This window comes from Schistosoma haematobium, chromosome 3 (assembly GCF_000699445.3).
Source record: "Schistosoma haematobium chromosome 3, whole genome shotgun sequence".
Taxonomy (NCBI): Eukaryota; Metazoa; Platyhelminthes; class Trematoda; order Strigeidida; family Schistosomatidae; genus Schistosoma; species Schistosoma haematobium.
In genome coordinates, this window is record NC_067198.1 from 12676242 (window position 1) to 12697668 (window position 21427).

General features: G+C 37.7%; 1 protein-coding gene across 1 annotated transcript in view; it reads left to right on the forward strand.

The window, feature by feature from the left end:
- The first annotated feature begins 13853 nt into the window (after positions 1 to 13853).
- Positions 13854 to 21427, forward strand: part of TAF1 (Transcription initiation factor TFIID subunit 1) — a 64630-nt gene continuing 57056 nt past the window's right edge. Inside the window, exons 1-3 of the mRNA XM_051213029.1 lie at positions 13854 to 13888; positions 16209 to 16565; positions 18621 to 18953. Coding sequence (XP_051068965.1) covers positions 16221 to 16565; positions 18621 to 18953 — 678 coding nt within the window. The 5' untranslated portion in view covers positions 13854 to 13888; positions 16209 to 16220. The remainder of the gene's footprint in view (positions 13889 to 16208; positions 16566 to 18620; positions 18954 to 21427) is intronic.

Sequence of the window (21427 nt, forward strand, 5' to 3'; positions counted from 1 at the left end):
TTCAACGAATTCAAGATAACTCTGAACGGTCACATACCCCGCGAAGAAGCACTTCACGTAAGCCATCTGTCTCTAGACCACGAGAGACAGATAACCCCGATTGGTGCTGGTACCATAACCGGTATGGAAAGCCATCCAGAAATTGCAGAAAACCCTGCAATTTTCCGAACTCAAAATCGACTGACACGAGAAACAATTCGTAAAGCTTCCCAGGTGGCATACGTTAACGGCAACTGTATCTGGCAAACATAGCTGTCTGTTATACGTCACAGATGTGCTAACGTAAGTCCGCTAGCTCGTCGATACTGACGCAGAAGTTAGCGTTCTTTCAGCGAATTTTAACGACCGGCTTCACAAATCTTTTGTCAACTTACAGGCGGCAAAGGGAAAGCCAATCGCCACATATAGTAAAAGGTACGTTTACCTTAACGTAGGTTTACGTAAACCCATTCACTGGAATTTCGTTGTTGTAGATGTTTCTATGCCAATCATTGGTATAGACCTTCTACAACACCACAATCTACTTATCGATACACGCGAACAGAGGCTAGTAGACGGAAACACTAATTTATCTGTTTGCGTAACTTCTTTTTCCAGCTGCAGATTATCTCCTGTCATAGTTAGGCTTACGATAGACCCATTCTATCAATCACTACTCGATAAGTATTCTGGAATATACCAACTTCGACCGAAAATACCGCGTGTAACCAGCAATGTTACATACCACATCACGACTACAGGACCGCCTGCATTCTCGAAAAAGCGTCGACTGGCTCCCGAAAAGCTGATGTTGGCCAAAAACGAATACGATCACACGATAGAGTTAGGAATCATTCGACGGTGAAACAGCCCATTGTAACGCTTCAGGGGTATCGTCAACTGATGGAGGTTGCTGAGCCTTTGAAGGTCAAACCGTAGTAAAGTGATTTGTGCGTCATTTCGACAATTTGTAAAGTTTTACAGAAGCGGTCAAATCAAGACACTTTTAGATTTGAATTGAGTACAGCCACACTGTGTCTGATAACGTCCATCTGTAGTGGTACTGAGCACTAATCACACAATCAACAAAGCTGAACACGAGATGACTAGAAAAATAGAATTTCAACATGTAACACTAAGAGGTCAATAATGGTAGACACGGTGACATTCACTCGAAATTGAATTCATTGAATGGCGTGACTTGGTCTTGCAGGTGTGGTCATTTTCGCACGTTGTCTTATGGCTTTTATTTATATCAAATGTAATTTTCTAACTCCAGCCTAAATGTGTTCTCCATCATATATTGGTGATTGTTACGATACGATGAGTCAGTGTGGAGTATGATGTGACTTCCACGTAAGACCTTATAGGTTGAGCAGTTACATCATGACAAATCTACAGTTTTAGGATTAGGTCTATTAAAGCAGTACTAATAACGAAGTACGTCGTAATTCTACACATCCTTCAAGTAACGAAAACGATGAAATCTTGATGATGCATGATATAGGACGAATCTTCAATGATATTATGTTATTGCGACGATTTACAAGTTGAGACAATTTTGAGACCTGTTTGAAAGACATACATAAGGTAATATGGCTTCTGTCGTTGATAATTATTTTTGCGGTTTACGCATACTAAGTATGTTATGTCAGTCTGCAAAAGAACAGTGACGACATCACTCTAGTGCTTTTTCGTCAGGTATGTCAGTACTTATGGACATAAACGCATGTGTTTACGAGATGCAGTTCGTCAGAATCAGATGCTTGTCTTTAGGATGTAGATGATGATACCCATGATCATTATTCCGAATCGCATACAACTTCAAACTCACCACCACAACCTAGACAAAGAAGAAGGTATCGGTCATCTCCTTATGCCTTATTTCGGGTGATTTTATCCTTCGCGTCGAAATATTGTCATTGTCAATCTGGATTTTGGGTCCGTGCAATAAATGGTGAGGTAAAAGTCACCTCTATTAAAACTGTACACGACCATCCTTTCACAGAAGGATATATATCTGTAGATCCTTCAAGACGAGAGTTGACATCAAGTGAACGCTTATATTTAAGACCGTTTCTATTGAGTGATATGCCAACTCGTAGCTTACGGCATCTAGTTTCTTGGAAGTTCCATAAACAGCTTAACAAGGACGATATCGCCAAAATGAGATCATAGTTGTACCCATGTTGTCAAACTCACACTAATTAATTGAGTTTAGACACTAGAAATATCAAAAACATTTTACAGAGAGTTCAGACAAACACTGAAATAAGGGTATTCAATGAAAGTGGGAACATGTCTATGGTTTGCTTTAGTCGTAGGGAGCAAATAGTTAGTTGTCACGCGTTGCTATAGGTAGTGTGTATTGATTCGACTTACCAGACCACAAAACTTGGGTAACGAATAGCAAAAATTTACCTCAAAGTTTTTCACTATTCCAGCTAGCAGCTATTGATAGACAAGGGTACACTAAGGCAAGGGCACACTGTTATGTATGTTCTTTGCAGCGAAGACGTAAAAAGACTACTGGAGTGCTTCAAAGACATAATGTGCTTTACTTATTATACGCACACTTTCGTTATGGATTCGGCAGCGACCGCAATTTTCGCGGTACAGTCTACGCACAGTCATGTCAATATAATACTGTGTTCGTTTCATGTCTTTAGAGCATTTTTCAGGAAGGTAAATGTTAACTGTACAAACTATTTGCTCTACTTCAGAAATTCCGATGTACGCAAATGCTTGGAACATCTCGAAAAACCAAGCGATCTGACATTTGCATTTCGCTTTTCATAACACACTGTATTCGGATTTACTCAGAAGTACGAACACCTAAGAACTCATTTTCCACGGGCATATGATTATATAAAAGATAACTAGATCCCTCGGAAGTCGATGTGGGCTCGCTGTTACCAGCGGCATGTACCGAACCTGGGTAACCACACACAGAATCGCGTCGAAAGTGCCCACAAACACTTGAAAAAATATCTCAGGAGGGGTGATTTTCTTCTATTATCGTTCCGGAAAATCTGGAGTGAAACAGACACTGAATTGCGTTTGTGTCCATATGACGTTATAAAGAATCTTTAAAGTTTTCTAAAACTTGAGGTAATAAGTACGGTTAAATGCATCATTTATTGCAGGTTCCAATGTCATTCAAAACTCTCCTAAATGAGTTTAGAGCTTTCACAGCTAAAATTGTAGCTGTAAATGATAAACATGTAAGGAAAATGAGACACGAATTAATAGCAGGAGCATTTTTCGTGTCTTTAGGTAACCCTCGTGCTATTGATAGAAGGAACCAGAGAAGTAGTAAATAGGACTTTATTTCGATCTTCGCGCAGTCACAGTGGAGCGTGGGATTATTTGTTCAGACAAACAAAGCCTCTCAATATTCAATATAAGATAATAGGAAATATAACGTCTATGCAAAGTAAGGAAGTGAATGAATACTTGAACAATACTGTTTTGGCATATGCTTGATTGTTTGGGGTCGACTCTTAACCAACCAACCTAAGCTGTTACATTAGCTTCCCCCTAGAATCGACTTCCATAGGAACGTCGGCTCGATTAACCTATCTATCGAAAACACCTTAGTTCTATTTCTCATCCCAAGGGAAAATTATCAACCCGCTCACTATTTGACTTACAACCAGTGACGACTAACTCTGTCAGCTGTCAACGATAGTCCATGGATGTCTCTTCATTTACTAGCTTGTCATCTTATTTTGTTGCATGTGATCTCTTCTACAACTATCGCTGACGGTTTGCTGCGTGCTTTCAAGAGAAAGAGTGTGAGAATGTGGAATAAGAATATCTGAGGAAGTGCCGCGGGCGGGCTACCCAACACCATGTTGGTGAGGTACGATTTTTCCATGCTCAGACCGGCTATCAGGTGTTTACTCACCTGCCTCTTGAGTCGCCCTCAAGTAAAAAGTAAAGGTAATGGTGAAGACCAATCAAACCTGAAGAACTGCTCCACTGCCTGCATAAAAATAATAAGATACAAAATGGAAATACATAAATATAATTGATAATTGTTCGGTTCCACGTAAGTGGTTGGCCTCCAGAAAGGATTGGTATTCTGGAAGGAAATAGACATAGTGTAGCCATCTTGTGTACGAAAAGGTATGAAAACAAAAAAAATACTTTTTTTTATAATGCATATATGTAAAAGTGTAAACTTGCTAGAAGTTGGACTCATTGTCAAACCCGATCAAATGTATGACCTTGGGCCTATGACGACCGCCTTTTATAACCAGGTACGTAACCAAGGGTGCATAATTGTACTCCACAAAACGGGAAAGAATATACGGTTAAGGAGGAAAAAAATGTGTAGATTATGAGGATCAAGTACAGTTGTGTCAAATACTCTTTTCTGGTTTGATCTAAGTATGTATGACATATTGAAGCAATATTTCGTCAATTCATCCAAGTAACGAATTTGTCTGCACCTTAGAAGTGTGTAAGTCCTATAACTCATTAGTATTATGAATGATTAGTCGGTAAATAGAAAAAAAGCAGTCATTCCTCCGTGGTTTGATGTGGTCTAATGGCTAGGCACACGGTCCAGCATTCAGGAGGGCAGAGGTTCGAGTGCGTGGGGCCTGCGTTTTTGTTCACCAAAACCTCCTTCAATACGATGTTTGTTGGCCATAAGTTGCTCAGATATGAAAGATAACAGGAGGACGGATTGATATGTCAAAGTGCCATATTGGAACAATACAAGTTCTTTGTTTGTATTAATAATAATACTATAGAAAAAACAACAAGTTTGGTAGATTTCCATTTTACGTTATAATTAAACCAATGAGAAAAAAAAGTATATATATAAGCTATTGACATAACATGTCTTTTTTATAACGCTAGTGTTAAGTTCCAGGGTTTTGTATGGACCACTAATAATAATTGGTTTAACGTTAACATAGCCACGATAGTCATATCGTCAGTTCAATGTTATGATTACTTAACAGTTCCTTTATAAGTTGTGTTTAAAATTAGGTATGTGGAATCAACGCGGCTAACATAGTGACCTTACAGTAACGCACTGTACTATATCTTCACGGTTATTGATTCTTAAATGTCAGAAATTTAAAAAAATCTGAATATTGCCAATAAAGATGGGTTATATGATCACACTAAAAAGCATGCTGCAGAAAAACTGGTTAAGTCATTACGTAAGTTTCCTAAACATGAAAAAAATGGTGAGAACTTTAATAAGTACTTGACCATGGTTTAATCCAAAATGTTTTGTCTAAAAAACCGCTTATTAATAGTAGTATTAATCGTATCAAGCTACTAAACATATCCTCAACCGAAAACTTTTAGAAGTAGTTCATATGGTATATATGTATAGCCAGTCTACGTGAAAAATGTATATAGATATATAAGAAGTACAGCCAACATAGTTAATTAACCAGGAAAAAGAAATTATAAAACTTGCCTGGGTTGATTTTTGAATTCGTTGTATTTGCCAGTGTTAGTTGTATGAGTTTGATTAAAATCCTCAGCCATCGTTTCGGAATACCTAGCTTATGTATCCAGTATTTAAAAAAATATTTAACATAACACTTATATATCAAAGGTAAAAGGTCTGGGGAGTTGTAGGTGAGGCGGAATGAGGAAAAAAATTATTTTTAAGTAGATGCAGGGTCTGATTAGCTACATGGTTAGATTTTATTCTGCAGCCGAAACTGTCAACATCCTTGACTGACTAATTGGATGTGCCCAGCGAACCGTTTTAGTCATTTGTAAAGATTTATTATCTTTACATTTCGATTCCGTAATGGATTTGTCAGTTAAACGATCTAACAACACGTATGGTGGTTCATGATCTAGATAAGCCGGCTTTAGCCTATCAATACTTACTGTGTCGATGTTTCCATGTTTTTCTATCACGAAATATTTAGATTTTCTTGAGACGACTTTGAAAGGACCTTCAAATGGAGGACTGAGTGGTGCTTTTATTTTGTCACATCTTATCCAGACGTGCGTGCAATTGCTTAGGTCTTTAGGTATATATACGGCGTGCGATTGTTCACGAGTATTAATCGGCTTAATTTTAGACATGTGGTCCCGTAGTTGATCTACATAATTTTCTAAATTAAGTTTTTGACTGTTAGTATTAGGGTTAATAACTTCACCTGGTAGTCTCAGAGTTGTTCCGAAAACCAGTTCCGCAGCTGAACACTGTGCGTCAGTTTTGACAGATGTTCGTATTCCCAACATAACTAACGGTAGAAATTCTGTCCACTGATTGGGGTTTGAATGAGATATAAGGGCGGTTTTTAGCTGACGGTGAAAACGTTCTACCATCCCATTAGCCGGAGGATGATATGCAGTGCAGCGTATCCTATTGGAGCCTAGAAGTTTAGCCAAGTTATTAAATAGTTCGGATTCGAATTGCGCTCCTCTATCCGTCGTTATTGTTATGGGTGTACCAAAAATGGTTACCCAGTTCTGCATGAAGACTTTGGCTACTGTTTCCGCTGTGATGTCCGCTATCGGGATGGCTATAGGGAATCTGGTAAATCGATCTATGCATGTAAAAAGATAATTAAAACCGTTTGAACGTGGTAAAGGACCTACCAAGTCGATATGCACATGGGCAAAACGTGCATCTGGTTGCGAGAAAACACCTATGGGTGAATTTGTGTGACGATTAATCTTTGATTGTTGACATGCTGAACACTCTCTAACCCATTTGTGTACATCCTTCTGTAAATTCGGCCATATATATCTGGCATTGATTAGTTTTGTTGAAGCTTTTGCGCCAGGATGAGACAAAGAATGAAAGTTATTATATATCAGCTTTCGCATATTTTTGGGAACGAAAGGTCGCGGCATTGCCTTGGTCGTGTCACAATAAATTAGAATACCATCGATAGGTGATGGGAATTGTTTTAAATTAAGACTTGAATTGTTTGTTTTAAGCAGGTTTTGTAATTCTAGATCCTGCTCTTGTTCGTTTCTCAACGTCTCGAAGTTTACTGTGGACTGCTGTAGCACGTTCATTTCTAGCCTAGATAAAGCATCTGCCGCCTGATTGTCCTGACCTTTGACATGTCGGATATCGCTTGTGAACTGTGATATATAGTTAGGGTAACGGACTTCTCGAGGTGAGTATTTATCAGCTCTCGCTTTTAGTGCATTCGTTAGTGGTTTGTGATCCGTAAAGACTATAAATTCCCTGCCTTCTAACATGTGTCGGAAGTGTTTAATGGTCAGATAGATTGCAAGAAGTTCTCGGCCGAAGGTAGAATACCTTGTCTCTGCTGGAGCGAGTCTTTTTGAGAAGAAAGCAATTGGTTTCCAGGCGTTTTTAACCAGTTGGTTAAGGGTACCGCCTACTGCTTTATCTGAAGCATCCACCATCAAAGCAAGTGGGGAAAGAGAATTCGGATACATCAACGTAGTTGCTTGAGCTAATTTATCTTTAAGCTCTCTAATAGCTTCGACGGCGTCAGAAGACAGTTTGAATTCTTTTGGTTTTCCTTTGAGTGAATCTGTCAAAGGTTGCATTAATTGTGCACAACCTGGTATGAATCTGCGATAAAAGTTAATTGGACCTAGAAAACTTCTCAGTTGTGTTAGAGAACTAGGTATGGGGTATTGTTTGATGACGTTTACTTCTTTTTTGATCGGTTTAATCCCTTCTGGGCTTATTGTGTGACCGAGAAATTCTAAAGTTTGAACACCGAAAACACACTTACTTTGATGTATGTTTATTCCATGTTCATCCAGTCTTTTCAACACTGTTTGTACATGCTGTTTGTGTGATTGCAAATCGGGGCTGGCAATTAACAAGTCGTCTATATACCCCTGCGCAAATGGCATATCTCGAAGTAGGTCATCTATGAATCTTTGAAATGTCTGTGCCGCATTTCTCAGGCCGAATGGCATGCGTACAAACTCGAATAAGCCAAAGGGTGTTGTAATAGCTGTCTTGGGGATATCTTCATCAGCCACCGGGATATTGTGATATGCCCTGACTAAGTCAATTTTAGGGAATATGTTCATACCCTGTAAACCGTTTGTGAAATCTTGGATATGCGGTATTGGGTACCTATCTGGTACGGTTTGACGGTTTAGGGCTCTGTAATCCCCGCACGGTCGCCAGTCACCTTCATTCTTCTTTGGGACCATATGCAAAGGGGATGCCCATTGACTATCAGAGGGACGGATAATACCCGGTTGTAGCATATAATCAAACTCGGCCCTAGCGATTTTGAGCTTATCTGGTGCTAGTCTCCTGGGTTTTGCAAAAACCGGTGCACCTTCGGTTTTGATAGTGTGACTTACTTTTAGTTTGTCTTTGGAAGGCTGTGGGTTTGGTTTAGTTAAGTTTGGAAATTCCGCGAGTATATCTTGGAATTTCGCTGTTGCTACTGGAGGAGTTTGAATCAAGTTAAGAGAGCTGATGTGACTTTCTTTGCCTTTTGTGTAATACGAAAATTCTTTTAGTGTTAATCGCCGTTTCTTGGTGTCAACTAGAAATTCGTATCTCTCTAGAAAGTCCATCCCCAGTATTGCCAGATCTAAGTCGGCTACCGTCAAAACCCAAGGGAATTGCCTCCTGAACCCCAAATCTAGGGTTAAAGTTTTCTGCCCAAATGTCGCGATTTTAGTTTTATTTGCAGCTTGAAGTGTAATTGATGATGTTTCTCGACTAATCTCAGTTTTATTTTGAGGGATGATGCTAAGAGCAGCGCCAGTATCCACCAAGAAATTCAAGCCAGAGTTTCTGTCTCTAACATAAAACAAGCAACTGTTTAGGCGCCCCTCCTCAGTCGTCACGACCTGGGGAGGGGTTACTCGTTTCCCGCTGTCTTAGGATTATGCTTAGGCCAGGCGCATGGTTGCATGCACTTGGTTGAGTTGACACCAAACTTCCAGTGGTACCAACAAAACTGCCCAGATTGTCTGAACATTTGTGACCTTTTTTTATTTGGATCGTGGTCGCTGTGGTGACCTGCTCCTGTTTCTATGACCCATTTGCATTCTGGTGACAGCCTCAGTGAGACTCTTAACACTCGCAATGAGTCCCTCTATGACGGGGTCTTTTGTTGATTCTACTTTTTGTGTGTGATTTATTGTGCCTGATCCAGTTGAAGGACCTCTTTCCATTATTCTATCGGCTATACGCGCTAAATGAGATGAGGAGGTTTCAGGACCTTGTGCATCCAAACAGTGTTGGACGTAGCATGGGAGAGCTTGTATCCATCCTTGTTTTAGGACTGCTTCACCCACTGTGTTATCACCCACTAGGACTTGGAGGTGACGTAAAAACTGTGACGGCGACTGATCACCTAGTGTTTCACCTTGAAAAAGTCTTTGGATTCTTTGACTATCTGATAATGATAAACGGTTCATTATCTCCCGTCTTAAGATGGTGTATGGTTGTGGTGATGGTGGATCTAAAATCAAGTCACGGATTTCTTTGGCGACTGAAGGAGGAAGGATAGAACACAAGTCTCTATAGCGAATCCCTTCAGATTTGATATTGTGTCTCGTGAAATAATGCTCTAGTTGAGCATACCACAACTCAGGATCACTACGATCAAATTCTGGAAGTCGGGATTTCGTAGTCATAATAGTGTCTATCTCCACTGGTGACAAATCCTCCAGATTATGGGTTTCTATTGAGTCTGACATGAGGTATGTGGCAAATATAGCAATAAAGTTAGCACGAAAAATGGTTACTATAACACGAATAACTTAAGATAATACGGAATGAACTAGTTATATACTCAACCTAGTTTACGGATAATCAGGTCTACTTTTACGATTAAGTAAAAAAATGTGAATAACAGAAATGAGGTTAAATTTGTATTCAAAAAGGGCTCGCCACTTTCGTGTCTTTAGGTAACCCTCGTGCTATTGATAGAAGGAACCAGAGAAGTAGTAAATAGGACTTTATTTCGATCTTCGCGCAGTCACAGTGGAGCGTGGGATTATTTGTTCAGACAAACAAAGCCTCTCAATATTCAATATAAGATAATAGGAAATATAACGTCTATGCAAAGTAAGGAAGTGAATGAATACTTGAACAATACTGTTTTGGCATATGCTTGATTGTTTGGGGTCGACTCTTAACCAACCAACCTAAGCTGTTACACATTCATCCACTGCTACAACAAGGGCATGACGTATGTTGTTGATACTTCACTTTGTGAGCGTTTCGATGACTACATGCCGCCCTGTGGTCATATATTGTATGCACATCCCAAAGATCTAATTCATGGAGGTAAGTGTGTATTTCTTTTTCTCTATGAGTATTGTAGACTTATTTCGATATAACAGCCGGTTGACAAGAAAATACATAACGGACTTCGTACACTGGACAACATGTCAATCTGTACAGGGACTGTAGATCCGCTAGAGAGGTTCATTAATAAGTACCACTCAATCCATGCTCTTAGTAAATCTCTGGCCAGTAAAATTATCCGTTCATGCCTCGAAGAATCAGAAGACTTATGTACACAAGTTCTGAGTTCAATTGGTGGTAATTATGAAGCTACATCGTCACAATCCACTGTTTTCACTGACCATAGCTATGCTTCTTGATAACAAAAAGTTCTAATATGGTAATCCTTTCACTTTTACACAATTTCATATATGTGGCCATCAACTTGTTCTTTCAGCGTTACGACAAGGGAGTGTGCTGGGCAGTCTTATGTAGATGTGAGACATAGGGATGTTGTTACGCGTTCAAGTGTAACGATTTTCAGGTTAGTGTATACGTGATTAGTCGTAAAGACTGTTTACCAAATACTGCGACCCTGAACATGGGTTAAATTCCGGTCTGTCACAAAATATAAGCATTGCCGTTATTAAAAAAATGATGCTTTATAAATGAAAACGTTTATTAAAGTTTAGAAAGACACAAACTATCCATTAATAAATAACTCCTTCCAATTCTTGACAATTGCTCATGAGGTTTACTAAAGTACATCAGGTTGGTGTTGAACTTTCATCCACAGTGTTCTATAAGGAGAAAAAAATGATACATCCGTATTACAACTGCAGTATCAGAACAGTCAAATACCTTATAGTGCACAAACGAATGCCCCATGTCATAGCGATTATCCAACCTATGAATCCAGAATGCGCACCAATGGTATAAGAATAATGTTTGCTGAATTAAAAATGTAAAATGTGATTGATAGACGAACCCACCAATAATAAGGGAAACGCCCACCACCACATCAACTCCTTTTGACCTTGTACGACTGTATCTCTTTATTAACCAATCACAGTTTAATGTTCATTGTAAAACAATTTTGGCTTGTTGACTCATTTTTCCTATTCTCTAGCTACTGTTCGGTATGTTATTTGTCTCTGTTTTTCTCTGTATTAATAGACCGTACTGTTTGTTTGTACGCTAACGATGTTAATTTATGTTTTAGAAACAGATAAAGTTTATATAGCCAAGTAGCTTACTCGTTCTGACTTTGGCTAAACCAAGACTCTGTACTCGACAGTCTAGAGATTAGCTTAGAGTTGAATCTGTGGGAAATTGCTTCCTACAAAAAACTTACAGTTAGGTCTGTGAACACTTGCGAAACCAGCCACAAATAAGATGGGTGGGAAATAATTAGTCCGCTATAAATGTTTACGAGAAAATAATACAAAAACCGGTGTTTAATCGCGTATATAAAGTGAACTTAGCACACCCTTTCTTTGGATCGTCGTACGCTCCATTTACTTTATCTTTTGCATCACGTAGAAAACCTCGACTCACAACACCCATGGCTTGTGTTACTTGGTTTTCTGGACAGATGGCACTTCGGAACCGTGAACACAAAACATATACAAATATATAAAGACTGCTGCGTGAACTTACATTTAATCGTCCTGTGGAATCTTTAATTACTGATGCCCACTTCACCTTCAGTCTCACGTAAGGTGTAAGTAATTATCAGTTCTGGCACTAGCATGTGAGTTAGACACGCTTTGGTTGATTTTCAAAGATTATCACATACGATCTCTAACAATCTCGCCACCTGAGATCAAGATATCCTAATTGATAAATCGTACATCCCAATACTCTCTCGTTACCGTTTTATAATAGTAATTATTTCTGCTATTAGCTACCTTTGCAAGAATATCGGCTGTCTAAAATTTGGAACTCTGGAGAGTAGGTAGTAAAGCTATGTTTGCCTAGTCTCTGGGAACATCTTCACATAATTGTACCTAATGCACACGAGTCCGACTTTTTTCCTGCATTATAATGATTTGGTGGTTTACATATCTAGCTGTAGAAGGTTGTAGTGACTCACATTTATCACGAGAACACGACTGGTTTAATAAAAACAATTATTATTATAACCAACTGTACCAGTGCTTGTTTTAATGTGCTTTTGTTTGACTGTGCTAGTGACAGCTATATTGTGCTTCCATTCTTATTCTCACACTTTGATTTTGACTTCGCGCGAATTCGGTTACGTTCTGTAACCAAGCTTGTATTCTGGCACGATCTCAGTATCCTTTCGATACCACGAGATCGCCAGCAAATATATCTCGCTTCAGTCCATTAACTGCCTTCTGACATTTGGCTTCTCGGGGATTTTATGGATTTATTTGGTTACGTTCAACCTTCGCCTTCTGATTTACTTGGCACGTGTTTCTCTGTAGCGGTGTTCATAGATAATCTCGACTCGACGCCACGCTACAACGTAATATTAACATCTCGGTATGTGTTATAATCACCTAAAGCATGTACATAACATTTGCAACTCTCAGGACAGCTAAAGTTTTCACTATTAACCTATTTTCGCCATAAAAATAACAGTGAAAATCACAATAAATAGAAAAACGTTAAATCTTATTATGGTTGCGCGGTTTTGGTAGCCTTGACGGCAATACAATTTTTATGACAATATATGCTTAGATCAAGTTATTTCATATAACAAACAGATGACTTGTCCACTCCTCGTGTATGGCCATGTGTAAATAATTGCTAATATGTGATGCAAATATAGCTTACATTCTCTGTGATCACATTCTTTCAATTGTCTCTACAAAGTGTAACCACAGGTTATCACATGCACGCTTCTTGAACATCAGTTCATATTGCACTGAGGATATATATCCAAGGCTTATACGTCAAAAAAGGCAGCTTACAGCCGTTGCTCTGGAAATGTTTCTAATACTTTTTGAAACGTGCATACGGAGTGCTTGAACTGATTCGGTAATGGTGCACAATGCACCAACCGTTTTGTGTTAACCCCCAAAAAACATTATTCCTGTTCTCGGTCACTGTACTCCACAAGGTAAACAACGAAGAAGCGTGAATGAGAGGGAAGACGACTGTGTAAAGTCGCACTTTTTCTCATCATAAATCGTCTCCATCAGCAATGTTCTCCCAAACAATATACAGTGGACAACTTCGTAAAGCTCGATATCTTTGTATTTACCCACGGTATATCGTCTTTCGGTTAGAATAGCTGTATCTGATGGGTATCTCACGACTTAGCTGTCATTATTATTATCACCAATAGTCTATTCTGTTCATTTTGCTTCTTTTTACTTCAGTTTTTACGTTGATTCACTTACTTCTGGAACTTGCCTTCTATATGCCTATCTTAACTCCAATTTTACTGCCTAACAATACAACAAACAAGCCTCCCGCCTGTAAATATGATAGATGATGGTACCAGTAACTCAACATCGCTGGGATAAACGTATTCATTCAAAACCCAAAAAATACAAACAAATAGCTGTCTAATTCACTAACACTGATGCACCCAAGTGAATGTCCTTAGTCTATCAGACATTGTTAAGTTATAGGAAAGTACTAAGTAACCAACAATCAAATGAAAAGAAGCCATCTATTTTACAATAGCTCATTGCAGAGATATTGACATTAAAAACTAGTTGATTTTGTGGTCTGATCGAACTCAAGGTCAGCTGACCCTAAACTCTTATTTTACTGACAAGGTTGGACACAAAATAGGGTTGAAAATCTGGTTCGTCTCATAAACACTTAAGTACAAAGATCCGTTTCCAATGAGTCTCGGTAACAGAGTTTATGGTTTAGCTGGCATTGTAAGGGATTGTAGGTCGGTTGACCCGTGTTCGTCCTTGCAACTTATTTTTTTTAGCCAGAATGCAGCTTCTCTTTGAAATTGTCCTCTGATGAACTCACACCGTTTGGTACGGTCGATTTGACCGATCGTTAGCAAATTAACAGAATCCTGCTCCGAGTCTATTCGACCACGATTTTTGAGCAATTTTGTAATAGTTTTGAAGGTGACTAAATCCAAAGTTATCCGAATGATCAGATATGTTAACAGCTAGATTTATTTCCGGAATACAGAATTCCAACACAAAGTCACCTCACGTTTAGTGATATGAAGAAATAATGGTGAGACTATAATTTATGGGCGACCTTTGAGCGGCACCATCATCACGAACGGACATCAACTATAATGCAAGAACTCTTTTTCAAAATTAATGAGTGAATTTCGCACCAAAATTCGCGACCTGATATCTTATATCTCGCCAGTTTCACATAGGTGTGTTAAAAAACCTAAAACATATCTTTTCAGAAGATTTAAGAGCTCGGCGAAGCAACTATAATGTTCAAAAACCTTTAAAACTGGTGCGCTGTAATTCGCAGTTGTTTTGGATTTCTAACTAAATATTTATCCTGTCTTTGTTCGTGCGCATGTGGAGGCGGTGTTCGATTGAGGATGTACTAATAACCATAGCACTATTCACTATTTTTTCTCTAAAATTGTACTTCAACTCTTGGACCATTTAGGTAATTTGTCCAAATCAGCTTGAAAGTAAAGATAATCAGCCTCACTACTTATTCTCCAAAATTTGAGGTCATCTGCTGAAAAGTGTCATCGACTTTGGCAGTTTCGTTAATTCATTGACATAGAGGAGAATTAATGAGGAAGTTAATAGTATGTCTTTGGGACCGTTACTTTTCGGCGGTTTCCATTCATGTAGTGTACCATGTACTCACTCTGTTTATGGAAATTTGCTTATTCACTCCTATGTGGTACCTGTTGTTCCAAAGCTGGATAGCTTCTGAATAATCCTTGAGTAGGCCATCTTTCTGAAATCTTTAAATATCATATCGACAGACAAACTGATATCTTGGGCTGCTGTTCACTCCTCTGTCGCAATCACCAAGTTATCCACAAACGTCTATTCTGAAACATGTATTCCTCTAATGTTAACAAATTGTATGGTTCTATATGACTTAGTAACTCATCCCTACTTAATTTTTTCAAATGCCTTGACGATTATGCTAGTTAACTTGATAGGTCAGTAGTTAGATACGATGTCTTTCCATATCTAAAAATGGGCTAACACACCATCCTTCTAATTCTAAGGGAGTTAATTTTGGGAAAACGATATATTGGACAATGCTATAAATGTCCTTGAAATAATGTTCGCAAAGATTTACAGCAATCGCGAATGTAGCCCTTCAGGGTTAATACATGGGTACGAATTTCACCATCGTTACAAGTTCGTAATTTCGTTATTCATACTTTCGTGTAGACCCCCCACCTACTTCGGTTTTAGGAACAGAGTATTATCACTAGCCTTCACATTTAGTGTGGCCCATACGTCTATAGTGTCAGAAGGATGTTAATTACCATGGTCATTAATGAGAAGTGTAGTATGCTTTTTAGTACTTCTAAGTCGGGACCCATGCATGTTATCTTTGTTTGTGTATATACAGGCCTCTCGAATGTTAAAGGTTCATGCTTTTCAATTTTTGACGATAAAAATGTATCTAAAGTGGGTACATAAATCTAACCCACCATATTCTGGTTCATAAGCATTTCCTCGTCAGTATATTTGATGAAAGTTAATACATATGTAGTAGATTACTTCCCTAATACGGGAATCGATCTGTCTTCACTGATGTAAATATACTCGTGACAGTAGCAAAAACTAACCAAGTTTTTTTAGGTGATGCCCTTTTTGAGAGAAACGATAGACATTTAAGAAAAAACAACTAGAAACACGGTTGCGTTGAGTTAGTGGTTCAAGCACGCGACTTAGTGATATTGGGCCACACACCCAATCATTAATCGTCCTGCTGAGACTTGAGAAGTCAGCCTCGATATAACTAATGTAATAGCTGTTTCACAAACTGAGTATTACAGTCACTAGAATAGATTAATTTCTCGAATGACTTTGTATTTATTCATCTGTAGATATGTACCTTTCTAATTGTAGAATCTTATTTTTCTTTTAAGGTTTTCTTCGCCATGCCTGGTGAAGAGAATTCACCAGATGAAGATGGCCCGAAATATAAAATCTCCAGCTTTCTTTTTGGGAACGTTAACAAAGAAGGACAAATCGAGGAATATCAACATGATGTTGAATTGAAATCTATCAATAACTTAGACCGATGCCACGTGAGAGAAGTGGAAGAAGCTGCTTCAGACGTGCTTTCTGACAGTAGTGTTATACCTTCAGTATCACCAGAGGGTGGTGGTGTTCAGTCTATTAACAATATAAGCTCAATAGACTACTATAACGAAGAAGAAACGTTGGCGGAAGAAGTTGTGGAGAAGGTCTTATACGACATGAAGCCTGAAAAAATTGAAGAGGTATCTTTTGTCGTAAGCTTGTTAGGTTGTTAACAATGGTTTATTTTTTAAACTACTTTTGTTTTGTCCCATAAAAATCTGATGAGTGTTTAAAAGTGGATTTCTAGCAAACCAACTACTGAACACAACCTCACATTAACATAAACTATCGAGCATCTGGTTAAGTAATTCGTTTATTCTAAAGCTTTCTTGTACTAAAAGCTTTCTTAAATAAGCTTCAAGTGTGTGTATTAGCAACGCACCAGATGAATGGTCCATAACAGAAGATACAAGTGTTACTCAGTTGGTTGGTAAAACCTCGGCTTTCAATCATTAAGTCTGAGGTTCGAATCCCACAACGTATGTTCAGTCGGCTGGTTAATATCATTAGCCCACTCATAGTGGCTCCGAAATGAGTGTATGATTCTATAACTTGCGAGTTACGTCATACTTCATTTTTACCCCGTCAATATTTTTCGGTTTAGAAAGGTATTTAACTCGACCTGTCACGACGAAATTCAATGAAGTTACAAAATAGTGTGTCACGTTACTCAAAAGTTTGCCCCGATTTTCTATGAAGCAGAAAATAATGACTACCGATTAACCAACTTATCAAGAGTTAACATTGTCATCCAGAGATATCCATTATTATTGTTTCTGTTTGATGCTTTTGTCAGAATTACAATTTACTCCAAATTTCTAAGGACGTGACTTAAAGTTCCCGAAGCAAATTGGGGTATGCACAATACGTATCGTTAAGCGAGTTCATCGAAAGAGTACCACTTCTGAACCCCTTACATTGAAATTTCAGAATGTTTTGGTAGTGCGTATTACATTTCTCAAAAATAAAATGATCATCTACTTCTGTCTATTCTTATATATAGTTTAACACTTGGAAGTAAAGTAGTTGAACGCATTAATTATTTTACTTTCTTGGTAGGTTTGTGTCTAGTTCAATTCTGATATGAGCAAAACAGCTTGGTTACTAACCTTGGCTCCAATGAAGTATCTAAATATTGACGGTCAATTATAAAACTCCAGAGTAACACCTTCACTATCAAACAATTATGATAATCTTTAAAAGTAAAATGTTACAGGTTCCTATATAACTGATTTCCCTAATGGATTGGTTGCATGTAATAAAGCTTCCTAATGTCCGACTTTAATTATGAGTGTAAAGCACTTGGTGGAAGTAGCAGATCTATCACTGGTATTATCTATACATATTTTTTATTCATCTCTTCCGCTAACTTAAGTCCGCTGAATAAAACCGGATGTTAGTTATATCCAGACATTGCAACAAACCATGTAGTATGGAATTGTATTCAGCACATTGAGAACAGTTATGGGTAAAGTTTATAAAACAGAAAAACTGGTGATTCAGTCAAAGTCTTTGAACTGTGTTGGACCCGGGATAGATTTCCATCAGCAAAGTTCTGAAAAGTTTTACAAGATGAAAAATATTGGATTAGAAGTACTATCATCAGTAGTGGAAAACTGAAGTTCGGAAATGTGTTTCGAAAAAAAACAAGGGAAGTCAGAGAAACAATACTATTATCTAATACCTAAAAGATGAAGTATGAGTGCATCTTCACCACTACCAAAAACATTGAGTCATATGTCACAATGACCCTGCTGACCTCAATCAAGATGCCTACCCTTCTCGTCATAGCTCAGTCGAGAAGTCAACTACTTCGTGAACTAGTTTTATGTCTTAGTCTAACCGCCGCTAACATTGTTATTTACCAGTAAGCAATAGATCCACCTTCTCGATTACTTGCTTAAAAAAATGACCGCCGTGGAAGCTGCTATTCTAAACCTTAGCATTTTCTGATACATTCATTCCTATTATGTATAAAATATTTAAGGAATCCTGTGCATATATATATATATATATATGGGTCAATAATTTGTGGCTACAATTTCAATGCGTTAGTAAATCTCCCTTGTCCAATCTAAATTCTGCTCGTTAAGATATAGTTTTGATAATTCTGATAACCCGTTACCTAGTTCAGTTGATATCCGTGATGTTGAAATTAATTAATCAATTGAAAATTAAGCTTATATTCTTTTTAGGATGATTATGATTTAATCGACTCAGAACCAGAACGGAGTTTGACGCCCAAAATGGATTTGGATTCGAGGATACTCCATAAAGAGGGATATGCTTCGCCAGGAAGTGGGACTATTGAGTCAGTCCCAGAGGAATCGTCCCTAAGTGAAATTAATGTAATAGGATTTGACAGCCAGCTTAAAAGAGAGGACACATCATCACCACGTACTGAGTCAGTCTCTCCGAGCAAACCAATAAGTTATGCTCAAATCAGTGTCTCCGAAGATACAACTCTTATTATGCCTCCTCCATTACATCCGGCACCGCTTTCAATCTCTCGTTCAAATCAAATTAAGGTATGGGTTTAAATGTAATTTATTACTTTTGTCTCTTTGCAGCAAGCTTCCAAGCCTCATCTGATGCTACAATCCCAAGTATAATAATGTGTATCATAGTTCATGACAAATCGTATCGAGATTCATAACATAATATATGTATCTCGCTGTCTCTAATGGACTCATACAGTATATTTACTCAATACGCGGCATATGGTTATGTGATCAATGAGACGAAGTGTATATATGAGTTGGTTAGTTACCAAGCACTAACCAATAAATCTCACTGCAGTACACATACATGTTGCCACAACAACCTGTATTTATTCCCTTTGTCCGAAGTGATGACTAGTAATTTTATATGTTGATTCACAACACCTTTATTCTATTATGGTTTATCTTAACCTTCAACTAAGGTGACTTTCAAACTCACAGGCGATTTATAGTCTAGTAATCGCAAAACGTTTAGTAACTTCCAAATAAAATTCATGAAATTCAACCCAGACGTTTCGGCTTTCATGGTCGAACCTTCGCTTGATTAACAGTATAAAACATTATGTAACTGAATCTGTGCTTTAGGCGCCATTTCCGAAATGGATTAATAGGTTTAGACTTAATCCATCTTTTTTTCTTTTCGGACACTAGAATAGTACACCTCATCATCACAGTAGATATGACTGGTAGTTTAAATTATTAATATTGTGAATGCATTTACTGAGTTGTGTTATTATTTTAAGTGTCGTTTGCACATTTCTGGCATCCCAAAATACCCTTTTGAAGAACACATCATTCCTACTTATCTATATTATACTCATACACAAGATATATCTGGGGATTAGACTATCCTAACATGATTATCGAGCCTGTAGTTTCCGTATCCGACTAGTATAATAGTTTTCATTATTAAGATTTTATTCATAGTTGAAAATCTTGATTTAGAGGCCATAGTCCTCGTTTTCCTATCCATTTGATTTATCCTACTTCTCAGAAGCATATATGCAAGGATATACTGTAGCGACCTTTAAAATCCTTTGAAGTAGTATGTAATTGCAACCATTCCACTTTTCAATAACTCGCATATTTGAAATTGCTTAGACACAAATCATCATCATTTAAAGCATTATTGGCAATTATCTCTCCTGCTATTTGTTTTGAGCAATATTTCTACTGAAAAAAATCAATATTGACAGCTAAAATGTACAAAGATTGATTTACATCTTTAATCAACCAATTACTGCTAAGTCTGATAGTGAGCAAGTTACAGATATGTAGTTTAGCTTGCAGTTCTAAAATAAATACATCCCTAACATTATTGGATTCATATCAACATCGTTCACAGAACCATTTTCCATCGTCTTCATCAAAACATTTGTTTACCTCTAGTGTGCTCTCACTCACCATTTCCGTGTATTTAAAGTGAGAGTTTTGGAAGATATTGTGGTAGACATTAAGAAAAGTATTCATAATCAGTCAGTCGTAGTTAACATGGGCATCGGCTTTAATCCACACAGTGTGTGGAAGTTAGTTATACTACCCAACTACTGAAACCTGTGTTTCGGGATTTGAAGCTGAGATGTAATAGTTGATAGCTGCACTCCTTAATCAATAAACTAGGGCTCCAAAAAGTCATGGACATCAACAGGTATTTCCATATTGGTGAACTTTGAGGAACATGGCTAAATTTGGATTAGGCGAGTATCCTACTTTAGACTTGTGTACTCCCACTGTAGTTTAGGTATATTAGTTTCTACGGTAATACACGGGATAATTAATCTTGTCACTGATACACACCGCAAATTCTCCACTTTATTCACAAGGTTAACATATTACTATGAATCTTCTATCATCCCCTACCATAAAATAAATTGCTCGCTGTGATAAAAATAATACGAAAAAAGCTCACGATTTTGTGGTCGAGTCAATAGGCTTTCAGTCATCTAGTTATGGTCTCAGACCTATCACTTTTTAAGATTTGAAGAATTTAGCAAGATTAAAAGCTGTTACGCAATAGATATGTCTCACAGTTTCACGAATAAAATTGTATGTGATTATTGTGTTCTTAAAAAATCCATTTGGAGAACTCACAAGTTGGTTGAGTCAAATCAGTGAGATTGAATCATGATGTTACTAGCTAAATCTAGTTTATGCAGAGAGTTTTAACTTAACCTTCTTCGGTCTGGGCACGCGGGCAGTATCACAGCCCACATACAAATCAAGTGACTTGTATAGCGCATATGTATTCGGTGCCCCTTTCTACGAATATGTGTCCAACTAAATAAATAAAATTTAACCTAAAGCTAGTGGGTCAATAAAACAATCTATCGTTAAAAATTATATATCATGCCATTAAATTCATATTATTGACTCTTGATCAAAACTACTTGTTACCCAATATTTGTCGTTTGACAAGTTATTAATATTGTTGACTGAATTCTCACGTTGATTTCCTCTTATGTTTTTTTTAATTCAACAACTTGAAATAGATTTTATATTGT